We start from the raw sequence: 19,029 nt of genomic DNA, 5'->3' as shown, positions 1-19,029 counted from the left end.
CCGCTCCCCACCCTACTCCCTTACCTGACTGGTTCCGGCAGAAAGCAGTGGCGACCAGCCTCAGGTCATTTCATTTTTATCTGTTGCCCTTACAGATTGTATTAGAAACCTTAAAAAAAAACCCTGGAAAGTCGCTCAACAGTAAATGATTGCTTAAAAAGTTAAAAGACAACGTCCACCTAACTGGTTTTCACGAATTATCTATTCGCAGTATTCAGGACGATAAGAAATTCTCTTTGTGGGGCTGGAGAGATGGCTCAGGGTTTAAGAGCACTGACTACTCTCGCAGAGGACCCGGGTTCGATTCCCAGCACCCACATGGTGGCTACGAACCGTCCTTAACTCCAGTTCCAGGGGAATCTGAAGCTCTCTTCTGACGTCCGCGGTATTGCACGACACGGGTGCACTCACATACATGCAAGCAATACACTCATACACATAAAATTAAAAAAATAATATTTTTAAAAATTTTCTTTGCCAAATTTTCCTAACATTAACATATCACCGAAGTAGTCTGAGCCCGAGTTTTACAAATGAGAAAACCAAGGGTCCCCCTCCCCAGTGTTAACTGTAGACCATACCTACTGGTGACCTTAGAGACTCAGCAATAAGTAAAGCAGAGGGAAGCCACTAAGCAAGCTACTGCAAGAGTCCCGTACCCCTATCATTTGGACCAATGATTCTAAGAGTTTGATTCTGAGATATGGACTAGCTGCCTCTAATAGTAAATTAGGAAACTAAAGCTGGGAGAACAGAAGGGTAGGTTACATCATATAGTTCCAAATAAGGAGTTACTCCCTTACCTTCCTCTATGTGGTAAGGTAGCATCTTGACCACTGTTGATCATGCTCTTTCCTCTTCTATGGCTTTCAACAGCCTGTGCCCACCTCTGCCAGCTCTTTCCAGCCAGTAAGTCTGCTGTTTAGAAGTATGCCCCCTATGGTGATCTTCCAAGATCACTCAACCAATGAGAAAAGGGCCCTACTACTACTCATGCAGAGCTCTAGAAATTCTGTATAAGGAGCTCTCAGTAAGGCATGAGAGACAAATGGCCATAGTACTAAGTTTAAGTTCTATTACAAGAACAACCACAGATGAGGAGAGGCATTAGAGCCAATTCAGACCTTTCATCCTGGGACTTTGAGAAGTATTAATGGCGTGGAAACAGGAATCCAGAAGTCCCACCAGCCCAGCCTCACTCCTGCCGCTTGTCCCCAGGCAAAACAAGAACCACAAACCCTAGCTTCCTCTCACAGAGGCTGTGGCTTGGAGGAGAGGGAAATGACAGAGGTGTGAATTCAAGACCTGAGTCACTAGGGCTGCAGTTGCCACATGCCTCCTCCCCCATACCAAATTCTGAGGTCTCCTGCTTCCACTGTTTTCTTTCTGGTTGGATTGTCTACCCTTTAGCTCCAGATATGTACCTGAGTCCCTGGAAGCTGCACAACCATTTCCCTGCCTGTCATGAAGTTAGTCATGACCATGGGGGAGGTGCATAGGGCCTGGGGTGGAGATGCCTCAGGGAGAGACAGGGGAAGAGGAAGTGTCTTGGGTCTTGGGGAGGACTACCTTGCATTGGTGGGTGGGGACGGTCATTGTGAGCTTTCTGGACACAACTGAGACCTACAAGATGGATTTCCTCCGGCTACACCTCCCTGGGCTGCATCAGGCGTTGAGGGGGGCACTGGTGAGAGGGGCTAAGAGATTTCCACCCATTTCCCGAGACCTGACCTTCTCTCCTCCCTTTGAGTCTCTCAGGCTGAAGGTCCCTTTCCTGTGGCCGGCCATCCTCCTAACCCAGTCTTTCTTAGATTTCAACCCCCTACCCTCACAGTGCATGCATGTACTCCAAGTTGGACCTTTTCTTCTTCCTTTAGCAGATTTGCAGATCAGATTTCTTACCTGGGCTCCTCTGGCCTAGGGCCCCCAGGGAAAGGGCCAGACCTCCCCTGAATGCCTTCACCACTTTTTCTTCTGTTCTAGGATTCCTTCAGTACTTTTGTGTCCTACCTCATAGGAGATGCGGTCCCCACGGTAGAAAGGGAGAAACAGGCAGCTGAGGAACTGGGGGAGGTGGCTACAGGAAAGCCAGGGAACACTGTGGAGGAAGAAGCCCAGGAAGCCTTGGAGTGCCTTAGAAGTGGCCAGATCGAGAGAGTGGGAGGGCCTGGAGCAATCAAAAGATGCCAGGAGAAAAGTTTAGTTGGTGAGCAGACCTGTGGGTGGAGAACAGACAGCTCCTCAAGGACCCAGACAGACAAGCAGGACACTGGGGCCAGGAAAGCAGCTGAGGGTGGTGGGGGCCAGGAGCCAAATGCCCTGTTGGATGCTGGGATGAGGTCTGAGGCAAGGCCTGAGACTCACAGAGACAGGAGCAGTAGAACCCAGGAGATATGGGAGCCTGGTGAGCAGGAAATGAACAGAGGGGAGCCTCTGACAGTCTGGGAACAGGAGAAGGAAGAGGAGGGGGAAGAGGTCTGGGCAACAGACCCAGAGATGGTCAGGGGGGTGGAGTCACAGCCAACCTGGCGCAGGGAGCTTGAGGGTAAGATTGGTATTCATGGACAGAAGGTAACAGAGGACAGCAAGGAAACAGAGTGGGTGGCCAAGGAGGGTCCTGCAGAAGCTAAGGAGCCTGGGGTCAAAGGAGCTGACAGCGAAGAAGAGAGGATGAACCTGGTTAGGAATGACCAAAGTTCAGGGGCACAGGAGGTACAGGGCCCAAGGGCAGAGTCTAAAGACTGGGCAGCCTCAGGCAGGGAGAAGGCTGACATCCTAGGAGTCCAGGAGACAGAATATTGGCCAGGCACTGAAGAAAGCATCCCAGAAGCTACTGGGAGAGTCTGGGTCCTAGAAGAGGCCTGCAAGGGAGACCAGGAAGAGGAGGTAGATGAGAAGAGAGAGGCTGAAGAAAGACTTCAGGCCCAGTCCCTGGAGCCTGAGAGAACTGAAGAGGCCGCTGAAGGCCAGACAGCTTGGAGGGAGTCTGTGGGAGACCAGGAGACAGGGGAGGGCTTTGAGGACAATGAAAGTCAAGACTCAGCCATCAGGGTTAATGGGGTGGGTCTAGAAGAAGGGATGCAGGCCGAGGAGGCTCCCAGGGAGAAAGGAGGCTACTGGGTCAAAGAGGTTTCATTAGCCCTGGTCAAGGAGGCTGAAGGTAAGCTTGATTCAGCGGCATCACCAGAAGCCAGGCCTGAGGAATTATTTATGGGCATAAGGAGTGAGGAGACTCAAACTAGGCAAAAGGTATTGATGGTGAAGGTTACCGAAGGGCAGGAGCCTGAACTGTTGGGAGGTGTGCATACCTCGACAAAGCAACCTGAGGATGGACAAGAGGGTCAGGAGACTGAGAGAGCTCCAGGCCTGAGCACAGAGGAGACACTAAGAAGCTTGGAGGAATATCCCAGCCCCATGGAGTCTCTAGGTCCTGAGGTAGAAACCTGGAGAAACTGGAGAAGGGATGTAGACAGCAGAAATACCCAGGAGGGGTATTCAGCTGATGCTGAAGTAAGGGAGGAAGAGGCTGTAGCAGGCCAGGCAGTGGAAGTCCAGACTGAACGAGGCCAGGAGTCCCAACTGCCAGAAGTCCCAGGGTGGAGAGCAGAGGAGGGACTGACCTCCATAGCTATGAACCAGGAACTGGAGGAAAGCCAGGGGTCAGAGACAGGGACAAGCCAATCACTGGGAGGATCTGAGGCCACCGAAAACAAGGCTAGTGAGGGGGAGGCTGCAGTGCCTTGGGAGATAGCTAGCACATACACAGGAGGCAGGAAGCTAGAAGAGGAAACTCTGAGCCTTCAGGACAGTGAGGATGCACAGACCAGTTCTTTGGCTGCTGAGACTATCCCGAGTGTCAGGTCTGCTGGAGCTGGGGAAGGGCCAGAATGGGAGACCGGGGTGACTTGGAAGAGGGAGTCTGGGACAGGCTGGCATTCCAAAGGCAGAGAGGAGGCTGCAGGAGGCATAGAGCTGGAGGAGGCTACAGAGAACCGAAGTGAGCAAGAGGCTGGTTTGGAGGGCTCAGCAGAGGAGGGGGTGACTGGTCACAGTGTCAAAGAAATTGGTAAGATTAGAAAGGAAGAGAAGGCAGAGGTGGGGACATCTGTAGTGGCAGAAGAAATCAGTGGTGTGACCTCAGGCTCCCAGGAAGAGAGAACAGAGGGGTTCAGAGCCACTGTGGAGACTGAAAGGCTCTTGGGAGAGCAGATGCTTTTGGAAGATGAGGCTGGGGGAGGGCAAGAGGGAGAGTGGAGGGACCATCACCTTGAGGGAGAGGCACAAAAGCTGCAAGATGTGGAGGATGTCATGAGTGAAGGCCAGAGGCCAGAGATCCAGGAGACTGATCCAGAAGGCCCGGAGGACACCCCAGGCCAGGAGAGACAGCAGAAACAACAGGTCCCTACAGTGGCTGTGCCTGGCCTCCCTGAGTCTGCTGAGGCCATGGCAAGTGCCCCAGGGGATGCTCACAACGACTGGAGTGAGGTGAGGGCTCCAGCAGAACCCAGGGAGGGACACACAGAATCTGAAACCCTGTTCCACAGTCCTCTATGTCCCCTGCCCTGCAGGCCCTGCTCCCTGGGTCCCGCCTGGATGTCTCTGTCCCTCGCAGCCGCGTGCTTCTCTCACGAAGTTCCTCACAGCGACGTTCTCGGCCCTCTTTCCACCGAACCCCTGCCCCTGAGCAGCAACACAACCCTCCCAGCCTCCAGCCCCAGCAGCTACCTCTTCAGCCAGAGGAAGCCCTAGAGGCAAGCCCTACAAGGCCTGAAGGGACTCCAGTGCCAGCCAAGAAAAAGCCCCTCGGACATGGGTAGGCACGAAAGTGATACACTGGGATGGTAAGGAGGCTGTGGGTGCCTAGGGACCAGCTCCCATGGGTCTGTTTTCCTTCTGTAGGTTTGGCCTCGCTCATTCTGGCATGATGCAGGAACTACAAGCCCGACTGAACCGGCCAAAGCCCCAGTGACTGAGTCCTGATCCCCTATGAGCCAGGCCCTGCGAGAGGGTCAGAAGTCACTGCTCGACCCTGGTCACCCTTAACCCTCTCAGCCACTGGGAACACATCTTTTTCACTCTCTGGGCCTCAGCAAAACCAGATGTTTGTAAGACCTTGAATGTAAGGAGTCTGATTTCCCAAAGAAGGCTGGTGTCCCCCGCCCTGCTGGGATACCTCTCATGGATCCTGGCCCTGACCACCTCTGCAAATTGTCTTTGCTGCTCAGAAGACTACAACAAAGACAAGGTTGGCGACTCTTCTCCTTAAATCTTCCCTCCATGACCGCCCTCCCCCATTGCCCATAATACTGGAGAACCACAGAGAGGTGTGTAAGATAACACACCTCTGAGGTGGAAGCCAGGCTAAAGAAAAGGGATTCAAAGGGCTGATAACCAGTTGGAATCAATGGCCCACGGGCTTCAGGCCAGCTGCTTTGAGTTTCCAGAATAGTAGCTCAGCCTCAGAATTCTGCTGGTTACTATTTCCTAGGAATCCCTAAGAATACAGGAGCAAAGACAGGTTCTAGGTAGCCAGAGGATGCTGACTCTATCCCAGGTTATCATAATCCTTGGGTGTCAGGCTTTCCTTTTGTGTGAAGATGCTGAGGCACAAAGGGAGTGGGAGGGCTTTATTAGGTAGCCAGCATGGTGGCCTAACTCAAGAATGAAACAATAAATAAACCATCATTTCCTAAAAAATAAATAAATATCCAAGAAATAAATATCTGGCAAGGACTGGAGGGGTTTTAAGTTATTGTGCCGGGTCTGGGGACTGGTGGAGCACTGCCTGGTCTGAGGCAAATGAGCTAGAGGCTGTCCTGTCAAAGACTCCAGTCTTAGAGTTCTAATGGGTGAGAGAAGGAAGCTAAAGGGTCACTCCATAGAGCTGGGAGGTAGACGTTAGGAATCCCAACCCGGGGCTGGGTGCCCAGCCATGGACAGCAGCAGCAGGTCCCGCACAGCCCGAGACAGGAAAAGTTCCAAGGAGTGTAGGGTCTGGTAGGTGTGGAGTAACTGGGACCAGGACACCAGAGATGACACCTGGATGGGGCCACCCAAAGTCCCTGGGAGCAGCTCCTTCCCTTCCTCTTCCTCTTCCCCTTCCTCTTCTTCCTCCTCATCCTCAGAGCAGGTGAATTCTGCAGCCAGCACCTGTGAGGAGAGACCCATAGGTCACATGGTACCACATCAAGAACCTGAGAGATTCTTCATCCTTTCTATGTGTCCACCAGCTCCTAATGGCATCAGTGACAATAAAGCCAAGATTCCTCTGGACAGTCCCTACTTCAAACCTTCCGTGGTGTCATCATCTCACTAATCTTATCTGATATTTTGTTCCTTGTTCTTTAAGACAGAGTCATGTAGCCCAGGCTGGCCTTGGATTCACAGTCCTCCTGCCTCATCAGCCTGCCAAGTGCTGCGACTACAGGAGTGTGCCACTACACTTGGCTTATCTGATTTTCTGATGCAAGAACGTGGACATGGCAGCCAGATATGGTGGTGCATGCCTTTAATTCCAGCACAGGCAAATCTCTGTGAGTTCAAGGCCAGCTTGGTCTACATAGCAAGTTCCAGGCTAGCTGAGATTACAGGGAGACCCTATCTCAAAGAGACTAAAAAGAAAAAAAAAAAAAATGGGACATAGCAGAAGAAGACAGTGCTTATAGAAATGGATTACTCCCCTAAGGCTGCCCAGGGGTCAGGGGTCGTGGTCGGGAAGTTCCTCTCTGCTGTTAAGGATTCGTTTAGGATTGGAAGAGTGACGTGACTACTTTTTGCTCTTATTTTCATTTTCTATTCTCCTTTTACTAAGGGTAAAATTTTTATTGCCCTTTGAAATGTCCAGGAGAATCTGCGTGATGTCCGAGAATTGGAGGGAGAAGGGAATGAACATGGATGTCAGACCAGAGGCTGTCCTGGGTGCCCAGGGCTTTTCTCCCTTTGGAGTCCACCCCTAAGAGCAGGCAGAGACTTGGGTGCAAAGCCAGAACCTGGTGCAGCTACTCACTCAGGCTCTGGAGTGACTTTCTAGGCTTCCCCACCCTGATTGCCAGGGGTGTTTCAAAAGGGGGCCACTGAGTCTCCACTTTGATTGTGGCTCTCTGGGGGTGAAGGGCATTGTGGGCATTCTACCTGAAAGTGAAGATGCCGCTGCAGGTCTCGGAGATCCAGCCTCATGGCCCACATCTGCATCCTCTCTGAGCTGGTCCAGGTCCCCTGACTCCCTAGCCCTTTCAGCAGGGTGTGGAAGGGCCGAAGTCTGCTGGAGAGGAAGCAGAGTCGCTCTGGGTCCTGTTGAAGAAGATGTGAATGGTCAAGAGACACCTACAGGCCACCAAAACCAGTCCCAATTCTACGTGGGTCTCTTTTTCATTCCAACTTTCATTCTATCCTCAAATTTATTCTTTTTTAAAAGTACATTTTATTTATTTGTGTGTGTGTGTGTGCACACACGTGTGTGCACATGCCATGCATGTGGTCAAAGGACATGTAGGGGTTGTTTTATCCTTCCACCAAGTGAGTCCCAGGGATTATACTTAGGTCATCAGCCTTGACAGCAAGCACCTTCATCCACTGAGCCATCTCACTGGCCCCTTGAATGTATTTTTTTCTTTTAAAAATATTTTATTTATTATTTGTGCCACGGGGGTCAGAAGAGGGCTTCGGATTCTCCAGGAACTGGAGTTAAGGGTGGTTTGTAGCTGCCATATAGGTGTTGGGAGTCAAACCTGGGTCCTCTGCAAGAACAGTCAGTGCTCTTGACTGCTGAGCCATCTCTTCAGCCCATATTTTTTTCTTTTTTTTAAAAAAAATCTTATTTAAATTTTTTAAAAAATTTTATGTGTATGAGTGCACTGTCTGTGTGTTTCTAAGTGCACCCATGTCATTCAAAGCCCACAGAGGTCAGAAGGAAGTGTGGGATCCCTTGAAACTGGTGTTACAGATGGTTGTTAGCTGCCATGTGGGTGCTGGGAACCAAACTCCAGTCCTCTGCAAGAGCAGCCAGTGCTCTTAACCTGTGAGCCATCTCTCCAGCCCCTTGAATCTTTTCTTATGCTCATCACCTCTTCCCTGTCATTGTCTTTGTGCTCCATGCGATCTCCTTCTCAGCACACACTTCTCCAACTCCAACCCCACCCTCTCCATCTGCAACCTCACGTTCCATTTCCTCCTTTGCTACCCCATTGCATTTCCAACATCTCCATCCATTTTCCCACCTCATTGCCATTCCTAACCTAAGTCCATGCCTCCTTTTCACCATCTGCACATCCTACCTCCTGCTCCACTTCCATCCCCCACTCAATTTTCACCTGTATCCCCAGCCATCCTCTCATCCCTGGCCTGACACCATTCCGGTCCCATCACCAATCCCATCCTTTTTCCATAATTACCTCCACCCCCAGTCCCACTATGCTCCCAGCCCCTCTTCTCCCCGCACCCATTCTCATTCTCATCTTCCTGACCCCATTTCCAAATGCCTGCTCCCTCTCCCTCTTTCTCTCTCTCCCCTCTCTGTCCCTCTCCTAATCTTTCTCTCTCTCAAGCTTCCCCTGTCTCTGCGTCCCAAGTTCTGGGATTACAGGTCCGTGTCACCATGCTCAGCTTCCAGCTTCACCTTTATAGCCAAAGATGTATTCAGTCTCCAGGAATCAGAATCCTCTAGATTCATCTTTCATTCAAACCTGAACTTATGTCCATGCACCATGCTTTACTGCTAGCCTCATACCCCCACTCCCAGCCCCTTACTCACAGAGAGGCGGCGCCAGGCCTGGAAGGTCAAGGACACATTGGGGAGCTGGTGACCCAGGGGCAGGAGGTCCAGGCTCACTCCTGGCAAGCGAGATTCAGCCTGCCGGGGGAAAGTCTGTTAGTGGGGGCCAGTGGAACTTGGGGGTGTCCCTGCTCCCAGACCCAACCGCATGAGGGAGACTCACAAAGCAATGGACATGGCCCTGCGCCTCAGAGAGCAGTTTCCTGGCAAGCTGCAGGCTGACTGTGAATTCCTTTCGTAGCTCCTGAGGGCTCAGAGGGGCTGTTGGGAACTGCCAGGCACCAGCTTGTACCAGAAGCAAGGGTAGTAGCAGCAGGCTGAGCCCTGGGGAGAGGAGGGAAGGGAGCAAGATGAAGGCCTTAGAACCCTAGAGAAGGAGCAGAACCAGCCTAGAAGCACTGCATGGGCATCTTCACACCACCCCCTCAGAACCACAGTGTGGACCACAGAGGTCGCCTACAGCATCATGGCACAAGTGCCCACTGTTGTACGTAGACTGTAAGCAGGCTGGATCTTGCCCTCCCGGCTGTGCTAATTCCCTTGTCAAGTCAAATGCCTTTTCCAGTGCAAAACCTGCACAACTCCATGTGGTGGCTTGGCTGCTGGTATTCTTTTTTTTTTTTAATGTACATGAGCAATTTGCCTGCATGTATGTAAATGTACCCAAGTCTTTCAACACCTGCTGAGGTCAGAAGAGGGCATCAGATTCCCTAGAACTGGAATTACAGTTGTTACCCACCATGTGGGTGCTGGGAATGGAACTGGGTCCTTTACAAAAGCAGCCAGTGCTCTTAACTGCTGAGCCATCTCCCCAACCCCTGCCCCCCTTTGCTAATATTCTGTTTTTTAAAAAAATATTTTATTTATTATTTTTATTTTATGCATATGAGTGTATTGCCTGCATGTATGTGAGTGCACCCGTGTTGTGCAGTGCTGCGGTCAGAAGAGGGCTTCGGATTCCCCTCGGAATTGGAGTTAAGGACAGTTTGTAGCCGCCATGTGGGTGCTGGGAATCGAACCCTGGTCCTCTACAAGAGCAGTCAGTGCTCTTAACCACTGAGCCATCTCTCTAGCCCCGTATTTTTTTCTGTTTTGCAGAGGAAGAATGTGAGACTCAACTAAACTGACTGGCCCAAGGTCAAACAGCTAGAGGGAGAGGTATGTAGGACTGGATTCCAGATCTGTCCAAACATAAGCTACTCTGCCTTCCCCAGGGAACTCAGAGGAAGCAACCACCTGCCCCAAGAATGAGGACAATGTGTTCTGCCAAGGATTCCTTGAGCCCCTCCAGGCAGCTCTGGTGGTTTGAACTGACCCAAGGCCCCAGGGGGAGGCCTGATAAAGCCAGTGACTATTCCAGGGACTCAGAAGGTGGGCCACTGTGGGCTAGAGTCCTTCTGGGGCAAGCCAGCATCACAGGACTGGGGTTTGGGAACCGATGGGAGGGAGGAGGCTGTCTTTCTGGTCCTTTCTTGAGAAAGTCACCTCTTATTTCTGTGTCCCAGACCCCCAACTGTAAAATGGGGAGTCAGCCTGGCTGACTTCTGAGGGTTTTCCAAACTCTGTGTTTTCCTGGAAAGAGGGGAGTGGGGATGTGAAGTGGGGGCTCTAGGAAGAGGGTAGTGTTCCTGGTTTCTCCTTCGCAGCAAGGAAATCGAGCAATCTCGAGAGTTACACAATTCCCATCGAAACCCAAACCAAAACCATCCCAATGTCCATCCCCACTCTGGGTCTTCTCCAGGCTCCTTCCTTGTCCATTCAGAATCACTATCCTCGAGCTTTTCTCTTCAAAGTGCTCTCAGCAGAGGTTAAGGGAGCTTCAGGGGTTATCCAGTCCTCCCATGAACTCCCAAAGGCAGACAATGCCTGTTTAGCATTTGTGGGCTTTTGGGCTTGGGGGCCACTCTGACCTTCTAGCATCCTGGAGACCAAAGCAAAATAGAATTCCTCCTCACTCTATGATAGAGACAGAGTAGATACCCTCATGTCCTGGTGAATGTTGCACCCCTAGATTGAGCTGTGACACCTCATACCCATCTACCTTCTAGCCCAATTTCTGAAGCATCCAAGACCCCTTAGTAGCAAATCCTAGGTTCTTGGCCCTGGGCTTTAAGACCCTACCTTCATCCTCCAGCCCTTGATCCTACCCAGCCCTGTCACCTGCTCCTCTGCTTACAGCTCTGGTCCTAGCCCTTCAGCTACCAACTGCTGACTGGTGTCCTTGCAAACTTCAGCTAAAGACCTTGACTCAGTGGGGCTGCTCCCTTGGCTCTAGTTCTCACTTATACCAGCTCTTCCTGCTGCTGTCCCTCTAGATGACCTCAGTCTGCAGCCTCCCCCTTTCCACACTTCTTTTATCTGCCTACTCCTGGCCAGACACCTGTCTAACTCCCCACTCATACCCAGATGAGCTGTCCCATCACCTGCCCAGAATCACAACACCACCTCCCCTGCCCACTCACATGTCTCACTGCCATGGTCAGCCAGTCATATCCATGGGCTTGGCCAAAGCATTGCCCTTAGCCCTTAACCCCATCCCCACTTGTCAAGCTCTCCCATTCTCTGCCAGGCTCTACCAAGTCTCCCACCCCTCTTCCCAGCCACAGCCTCCAACTCACGCCAGCCAAGGTCGCCTGCCACCTGGCCCATGTCAGGGCCCAGCCTCTGTGTGCAGCCATCTCCTGGGTGGGGGGTCTTATACTGGGGGCTGTGCCTAGTTTCACTTTCGATCCTGCTTGTACTTTCAGCTTTGTGTTCACTCACTCTTCCCTTGCTAAAATGGGGAAATGTAATTTCCCTTCCCAGAGGGGAGGCATGGGGGTGGCGGGAAGCTGGGGTTCAGCCCATTTGAGCTCCAGAGTCACTGCTGCACTCCCAGGTCCGACCCCTCCCTGGGCTCCCACTTCTTGGCTCTATCCTCTTACACAGCTCTAACTACTGTTCGGTCCCAGAGACCTAACCCCTCGTGCTTCTCTGCTGTTACTAGCATCTGAGGATCACCACAAGTCCACTGTCCTGTGAATGACAGATGGCCAGGTAAGGGGATTGCCCACCAGAGGAGATGTCGGAGGTTGACTCATTCACACCCTCTTTTGGTTTACCAGATGGCTGAGGAGTGTGCGGGAAGTCAGCGCTCCAAGGTGCTGGATGAGTGGGCGGGGAGGCGGCTAGCAGGAACTAGTTTGATGCTCTGAGGGCTGGTAATCAGCCTCTATAACTAAGAATCAGGGCTGGAGGAAACCCATCCCAAGGCTATGGGTGATGGTCAACTCTAGTAAACAATGGCTCAGTCTATGACCAGAATTACATGTGGGATTAGGGCTCACTTCACATCTAGGGTCTGAGCTGAACTCAGTGCCTAGTCTGAGACCAACATGTGTGCTTTCTCTGTGTTTGGGGGCCAGAGCTATCAATGAGCCCTCTGCTTATGGCTGGTCAGTGTTGGACCTAGGGCTTCATCAGAAAAGAGCTGCTATGTAGCCTCTGACAGAGGCTGTGACTCAGGCTTAGGCTGGGATAAGGGCTCAATGACCAGGATCAGGGCTCAGCCTGTGGCCAGGCTGGGGGTTGTATGAGGTCAGATCAGGGCTCAGGCATGGCTCACAGTAATCCCAGTGCTTCTGCACCAGAGACCATACACCACAGGTTCCCTTCCAGCACGGCCCCTCCCTCAGCCACACCCTGGATTTCCCATCTTTAGAGAGAGCATGGGGGTTTCTTGGTCTTCCCCAAGCTCCCACTTTCCTTTTGGGACTTGTGGGGTTTCCCTGATGGGTCCCTGCTGTGAGACAGAAACCAAAGGGGCTTCCCCTTCCTGTGCCCTACCTCATCAGCCTGGCCTGGGCACTGCCCATCCAAGGCTGCCTGAGACATAGTGCCAGGGAAATACCAGCTTCAGCCCTAGGAACTGTTAGAGAGCTATAGGGAAGGGAAAGGAAACCATGCTGGAGCACCTTCCTCAACTTCTGATTAGGGGGTGGCGGGGGGCAGGTGAGGGCAAGAAGGATGATGGCCACAGAGGCCTGGCTAGTCTTCTGCTCTGCCACCCACACTCCATCATCGAGCACAGGATCCTCCCTCAGCTCTCTTCATAGCCCTCCCACCTTGCTTGCACTCTTCCTCATGGTCAGGACCCCCAACCTTCTCCATCTGGCCTTTGCTGCTTCCCCTGACCTTCTATTAGAGGCAGCCTCGTCACTTTATTCATCTCAGCAACTCTGCATCGTGTTTTGCCTCTGTGCAAGTTGTTCCACCTGCCAGAACACCTCAGCCCCTGCTTGGGGTTCCTTCTTCCAGTCTTCCCTGTACCAATTCCTCTTGTGTTTGAGTTTGGCTTCCATGCTGAGACACAAGACTTATCTCGAATGGATCCTTCACAGTTTTCATGTCTTTCTCAATCTGCTCTAGCACGTGTTTCTGCCTCCCAGGCCTCCTTGTTGGTGTTACATCCTTTTTTCTCCAGATGGCTGAATAGTTCACGCTTTTTTTTTTTCTTTTTGAGACAGGGTCTCCCTGCAGCCTCAGCTAGCCTGAAACTCACTATGTAGCCCAGGCGGGCCTTGATCTCACAGAGATCCACCTGCCTCCACCTCCCCAGTGCTGGGATTAAAGGCGAGCGCCACCACGCCTGGCCACACTCTTAAGCTTCCATGTCACTTTCCCAAATGACTCATCTTACCAAATGTAACTTTGTCTGTGGCATTTCCTATCATTTTTCTGTTTTATTATTATTCTGTGTGTATGTATGTATGCATGTGTGTATAAGATGGAGGGCTTGTATGTCAGTGCATGTGTGTAAGTCAGAGGACAACTTTGTGAACTCAGTTCTATTCTTCCACTTCTATAAGGGTTCCAGGGATCCAGTTCAGATCATGAGGCTTGCACAGCAAGGACTTTACTACTAAGCCATCTCACCAGCCCTCCCTACTTTATTTTTGAGCCTTGCCTTCATTTATTTGTTTGTCTTTATTTATTTTATGTATATGAGTGTTTGCCTGCAGGTATATAAGTGCAACGTGTGTATGCAGAGGCCAGAAAAGGGTGTTGGATCCCCTGGAACTGGAGCTAAGGGTGGGTGTTAGCTGCCATGTGGGTATTGGGGACTGAACCCATGTCCTCTGGAAAAGCAGTAAGTGCTCTTAATCACTGAACCAGCTCTCCAGCCCCTTTCTTTCTTTTTTTGGAGACATGGTCTCACTGTGTAGCCCTGGCTGGCCTGGAGCTTGCTATGTAGGCTAGGCTGATCTCGAACTCACAGAGAGCTGCCTGCCTCTGCCTCCCAAGTGCTGGGATCAAAGGCATGTCCCACTACATCCAGATTATCTGTCTATCTTGGTTTTGTGAGACAGGGTCTCATTATGTAGTCCATGCTGGCCTCAAACTCAAGCTTTTCCTGCCTCATTTTCCTCAGTTGCTGTGGCCTACGCTGAAGCCAGTAGGAAATGGATGGGATGTGGTAAGGGGTGAGAACTGGTAGATAGGAAAATAGGAACCTAGGGTGTGGCGTCTAGTGTGTGACTGGCTCTCTGGTGACCTCAGGTGAGTCACTGGCCTGTTCTGGACCTCAGTTTCCTCATTGAAACGTGACAATAATTTTCAAAGACAGCCACTATTACTCTATACAGAAATTAAAACCTGGGCGGTAAAACAAAGGAAACCATCCACCAAGTTTCCAGTTCTTTTCCAAGCCCTGTGGGGCAGTCCAGACTTCGGGGGAACCCTGAGCTTGAGGGCAGCAGTCAGGTGCTCCAGATGTGAATTCGGTGGAGCATGGAAGGAAGTCTTACTGGAGGCACACAGAGAGTAGTGACAGAGTGAAGGCTGGAACTTGGGTCCTGCGTTTCCAACTTGGGCTGCGCAGGGGAAACCCTAGGCTCTGTGATGTCAGAAGCAAGCTCAGAACTAAACCCATGGCACCACCAAGATGACTTGTGGGGAAGGCAGGAAGACCTGGGCCTGAGCCCCACCTTAAGACTTCCAAGCTGGGTGGAGAGCTCCTAGCACAGCTCTCCCTCCCCGGCACAGGAAGGTGGATGAGGCTGTACAGACCACACTCCATTTGGAGGTTTGGTTTTGTTTGTTTTTAAGACAGGATCTTGCCATGTAGCCCAGGCTGGACTGGAACTTGCCATCCTTCTGTTTTAGTCTCCCAGGTTCTGGGGTTATGGGCATGTCTCTCCATATCCAGCTAGGATTCTTTTTGCACTCAGGGCATTGCTACACCTTCAGCCCCACCAGGAAAAAATCGTACAGTGTGCACTCACACATGAGCAATGGACTTCACTGTCTAATCCCCTCCTGCCCACCCTGAGGCTGCCTTTAACCTAATTTCCAACCCAGGAACTATGTAAAAACCCCAACCCTGAGACTGTGTTTTTCTGGGGAAAAACAAATAACAGCCCCTGTTGTCTTAAAACCTCCAAACCATGTCACAGGCACTTACACTGAACTATGGAAATAGCCCTACCTACCCCTACCCTTTCCCAATCTCTCAACCCTTATAAGCAGCCCATCAACTGTGCCTCGGGGCAGTTTCAAATCCTGAGGAGAAACTGTCGGCACCTGCGTTGTTCTTAATAAAGAACAATCTTCGGTGGCTGGAGGGATGGCTCAATGGTTAAGAGCACTGGCTACTCTTCCAGAAGACTGGGGTCGATTTCCAACACCCACATGGTGGCTAACAACTGTAACTCCAGTTCCAGAGGAACTAACGCCCTCTTCTGGTCTCTGTGGGAGGTGCACCTACACACATGCAGGCATACACTCATGCGTATAAAATAAAATAAAAACAAATAAAAATTTTTTGAAAAGCACCATCTTCTCCTGAGGTTGGTCTTTCATTTTCACACCACCCTGGTCAATACTGAGATAACATTTTTCTCAACTGTAACTCCAGTTCCAGAGGAACTAACGCCCTCTTCTGGTCTCTGTGGGAGGTGCACCTACACACATGCAGGCATACACTCATGCGTATAAAATAAAATAAAAACAAATAAAAATTTTTTGAAAAGCACCATCTTCTCCTGAGGTTGGTCTTTCATTTTCACACCACCCTGGTCAATACTGAGATAACATTTTTCTTTCTTTTTTTTTTTTGGTCTTTTGAGACCTGGTTTCCCTGTGGACCCTGGGATGGCTATGTAAACCAGGTTGATACTGATCTGACCCTGGGATGGCTATGTAAACCAGGTTGACACTGATCTGACAGGAACTTAATAACCACATGATTAGAAGAAGCATTTCATTACAGCTTTAGCATATTCAATAACAATTTCCAGAGCAAGGACACATCTCTTTCAAAAGTGGCTATAAATTGTTAGGTTCACAATTGAATTAATACAGTTATACAATATTGAACTCAGTATAGACCCTGTAAGACAAAATTGAATGAGTTTTTAACCTTTAGAAAAGATCTCCATTTCATTTTAAAATATGCTGTTGTAGAATGACTCATTTTTAATGCTACTAACACTTAGATGTTTGCATATGTGTTTCTAATCTCTATGTATCTGATTATTACTAATCACAGTCAGTTATACTTGGATCCTTGGCACCTGAGTATGGATATAAAGTCATTAGGTAGATTTCAATGGTAATGTTTATCACTTCTAATTAACATGAAGTAAATTTTTATGCTTCCTCCTCAAATATGTCATTTTTTAAATTTGTTGATTTTTTTTGTGTGTATATCATACAGAACATCCCAAACAACCTTATTCATCTATACCCCCACTTCCCAAATGGCACCCTCCCATAGCCTCCCCCCTCCCACTGGAGCCCATATACTCTGTCATCCCTGTTACTGTCCACTGTGTTGTTGGAGCCCCCAGCCATTCCCCAGTTCTTGTCCATCTGCCGAATCTATTCAGCCTATCTAGAGATCCTTGTTTTAGGAAGATCAGCTCTTCCTCATCTAGTAGTAATCAGTTGTCAATATTCCCTTAGATAAGATTGGGGTCTGGTGTTCATTTTCCCAGTTCTATGCTGGGTTACTGTCTAGGAGTCTTTTGGGTCACCCTAGCCAAAAACTCAAAGGAAGGTATCTCCTGTCTGGCATTGTTTTTGTTATGTAGCCTTTAGCTATACATATTGACTCTTAAAAATTATATTGACCCCTTTAATCTTTGGTTATACTTTCCTTTTGGGTGTTTAAGACCCTACAATCGGCCTAGATAAACCAATTTTTACTCTTAAGGTCATTTGAGGATCTGTTCCTCAGGGGTCACATGGGCTTGGGAGGAGCCCCTGGATCCTTTCTTTTACCAGTTCCGCCTATGTGAAGATAAGTCAAAGGTCCTGCTCAACTATGGCTGCCTTCGCTTGGAAGCATGGAGGAAATGATTCCTCTGTGTTGACCCTCCTCTTTGTAGACTGGACACTGGTTCGAGTCCATCTGGTGGGGTCTTCACAGCCTTCTTGATCAAGAGGACAGGTGATTTACCATAGTTATAAGACATTTTGAGAGATCTGAACTAACATTTTTCTAGCATCATGGAACCAAGAACTTTGGAGGGCAGGGATAAGGCCTTCATTTTTCTCTATAAAAGAGCATTGTGAAGCCAGGTCTAAGGAAACAGGCCTGGGAAGGCTGAGGCAGGATAATCACAAGTTCTAGAGCTACCTGGGCTATAGAATAAGTTGAAGGTCATCCTGGGCAACTTAGTGAGCACCTGTCTCAAAATAAAATGTTAAAAGAGGTCTGGGAGCTGGGCATGGTAGTGTAAACCTTTAATCACAGCACTAGGGATACAGAGGCAGGTGAATCTCTGTAAGATCAAGGCCAGCCTGGTCTATATAATGAGTTCTGGACCTGCTGGGGCTATAGACAAGACCCTGTCCTGAAAAAACAAACAGCAAAGCCTGTGGATGTATTTCAGCAGTAGAACACTTGCCTAGCATGGGTTAATTCACTTAGTACTGAAAAAAAGAGGGTGCACAAGTGTCCTTGCTGTGGCGGGTCCCCAGGGAGGCCTGAGAGGGAGGAGGTGGACAAGGTGTCCATCACTGGTGTTCTGTGGAAATGTTACATGATTGTATGGCTGGACAATGAAGGGCCTGAGGAGAGGGTTGTGGCAGTCTGCTGAGTGTTGGGAAGGAATTCAGGGGCTGCAGAGGAAAACACCAGCTCTGAGGAGGAAAAGTCCCAGATCGAGGCTGTGCTGCTCCTCCCTTTCCTACAAGTGGCCATTCTGCACTTCACTGTCCTCATCTGCAAGACCAGACCCATGCTCCCAACCACGGAGCCTTCTCATCTTGGACATGAAAATGAACTTGAGATACTCAGGGCCCCAGCACTTCTGAGTTTGTAACCTTGGTCAAGGCATATGATGCTCTGTGCTTGGCTCATGCACTAAGAGGAGGCCATTCACACTGGTAGGGTAGGATTCCTGTGACAATTACACACCCTGCTTGGACAGGGTGTGGTAGCACATGTCTGTAATTCCAGCACTCAGTCTGCAGAGGTGGGGGAAAATCATCATAAGTTCAAGGCCAACCTGGTCTACATAGCAAGACCCTATCTCAAAGAGTCCAAGTAAAAAATAAAATAATACACTAAATCAGCACCACCATGGAGTAGCTGTGTGATCTTAGGCTAATTTTTTAACTACTCTCTCCTCCAGTTCCCCATCTGTATGTGAGACAAAGAATGTAAATTGGAATCTCTGTGAGTTCGAGGCCAGCCTGGTCTACATAGTGAGTTCCAGGCCAGCTGGGGCTACAGGTGGGGTTACAGGGAGGCCCTGTCTCAAAAAGACAAAAAAAAAAAAAAAGAATACACACACGGAACTGGAGAAATGTTAAGAGCACTGGCTGCTCTTGTAGAGGACTGGAGTTCAGTTCCCTGCCCCCACATGGCGGCTAACAACCATCTGTAACTCCAGTTCCAGGGGATCCAATGCCCTCTTCTCACCTTCTTGGGCATTGTATGACCTGAGTGCACTTACATATATGCAGGCAATACACTCATACACAGAAAATAGAAAGGAAGGAAGGAAGGAAGGAAGGAAGGAAGGAAGGAATGAATACATACCCATGTCTCAGTGGTTAAGAGAGTGCACAGCTCTTGCAGAGGGCGAAAGTTAGTTCTCAGCACCCACATCAGGTAGTTCATAACCACCTGCCATTTCAGTTCCAAGGGATTAATGCCCTTTTCTGGCCTCCTCAGGCACCTGCACTCACACATGCATATTCCCCATGCATGCACACACACATAGTGTGTGCTTGTTGGTGTGCACCTTTAATCCCAGCACTGGAAAGGC

At 50.0% G+C, this 19,029-nt stretch overlaps 2 protein-coding genes across 3 annotated transcripts; one reads left to right on the top strand and one right to left on the bottom strand.

Moving 5' to 3' along the window:
* Window positions 1-1,568: 1,568 nt before the first annotated feature.
* On the top strand, window positions 1,569-5,877 carry Apobr (apolipoprotein B receptor). Of its 2 annotated transcripts, XM_008823988.3 has the most exons (4): window positions 1,569-1,687; window positions 1,984-4,485; window positions 4,569-4,813; window positions 4,900-5,877. In XM_008823988.3, the coding sequence occupies exons 1-4, from the start codon at window positions 1,631-1,633 to the stop codon at window positions 4,967-4,969; spliced, it is 2,874 nt and encodes a 957-aa protein (XP_008822210.1). In that variant the 5' UTR covers window positions 1,569-1,630; the 3' UTR covers window positions 4,970-5,877. The 2 variants fall into 2 exon arrangements, with proteins under 2 accessions (XP_008822210.1, XP_029414921.1); XM_029559061.1 differs by lacking the exon at window positions 4,900-5,877 and having other exon boundaries at window positions 4,613-4,809.
* On the bottom strand, window positions 5,084-11,524 carry Il27 (interleukin 27). The gene is made up of 5 exons (XM_008823987.2): window positions 11,389-11,524; window positions 8,934-9,094; window positions 8,750-8,848; window positions 7,132-7,290; window positions 5,084-6,150 (listed from the first exon to the last, which is right to left on the bottom strand). The coding sequence occupies exons 1-5, from the start codon at window positions 11,417-11,419 to the stop codon at window positions 5,899-5,901; spliced, it is 702 nt and encodes a 233-aa protein (XP_008822209.1). The 5' UTR covers window positions 11,420-11,524; the 3' UTR covers window positions 5,084-5,898.
* Window positions 11,525-19,029: the final 7,505 nt, after the last annotated feature.

The sequence above is a fragment of the Nannospalax galili genome, unplaced genomic scaffold (assembly GCF_000622305.1).
Source record: "Nannospalax galili isolate Female #2095 unplaced genomic scaffold, S.galili_v1.0 scaffold788, whole genome shotgun sequence".
NCBI classification, from domain to species: domain Eukaryota; kingdom Metazoa; phylum Chordata; class Mammalia; order Rodentia; family Spalacidae; genus Nannospalax; species Nannospalax galili.
The sequence above is the reverse complement of the archived record's forward strand: the minus strand, read 5'-3'. Positions and strand labels throughout refer to the sequence as shown.

Bases quoted from the DNA above. Each gene is read 5' to 3' on its own strand.
- Apobr (XM_008823988.3), top strand. From the start codon at position 1,631: ATGGATTTCCTCCGGCTACACCTCCCTGGGCTGCATCAGGCGTTGAGG. The intron at 4,486-4,568 runs GTGAGGGCTCCA...CCTGCCCTGCAG, and splicing joins CTCACAACGACTGGAGTGAG to GCCCTGCTCCCTGGGTCCCG. The intron at 4,814-4,899 runs GTAGGCACGAAA...TTCCTTCTGTAG, and splicing joins AAAAAGCCCCTCGGACATGG to GTTTGGCCTCGCTCATTCTG.
- Il27 (XM_008823987.2), bottom strand. From the start codon at position 11,419: ATGGGCCAGGTGGCAGGCGACCTTGGCTGGC. The intron at 9,095-11,388 runs GTGAGTTGGAGG...TCCTCTCCCCAG, and splicing joins GGCAGGCGACCTTGGCTGGC to GGCTCAGCCTGCTGCTACTA. The intron at 6,151-7,131 runs GTAGAATGCCCA...CTCTCCTCACAG, and splicing joins AGCGGCATCTTCACTTTCAG to GTGCTGGCTGCAGAATTCAC.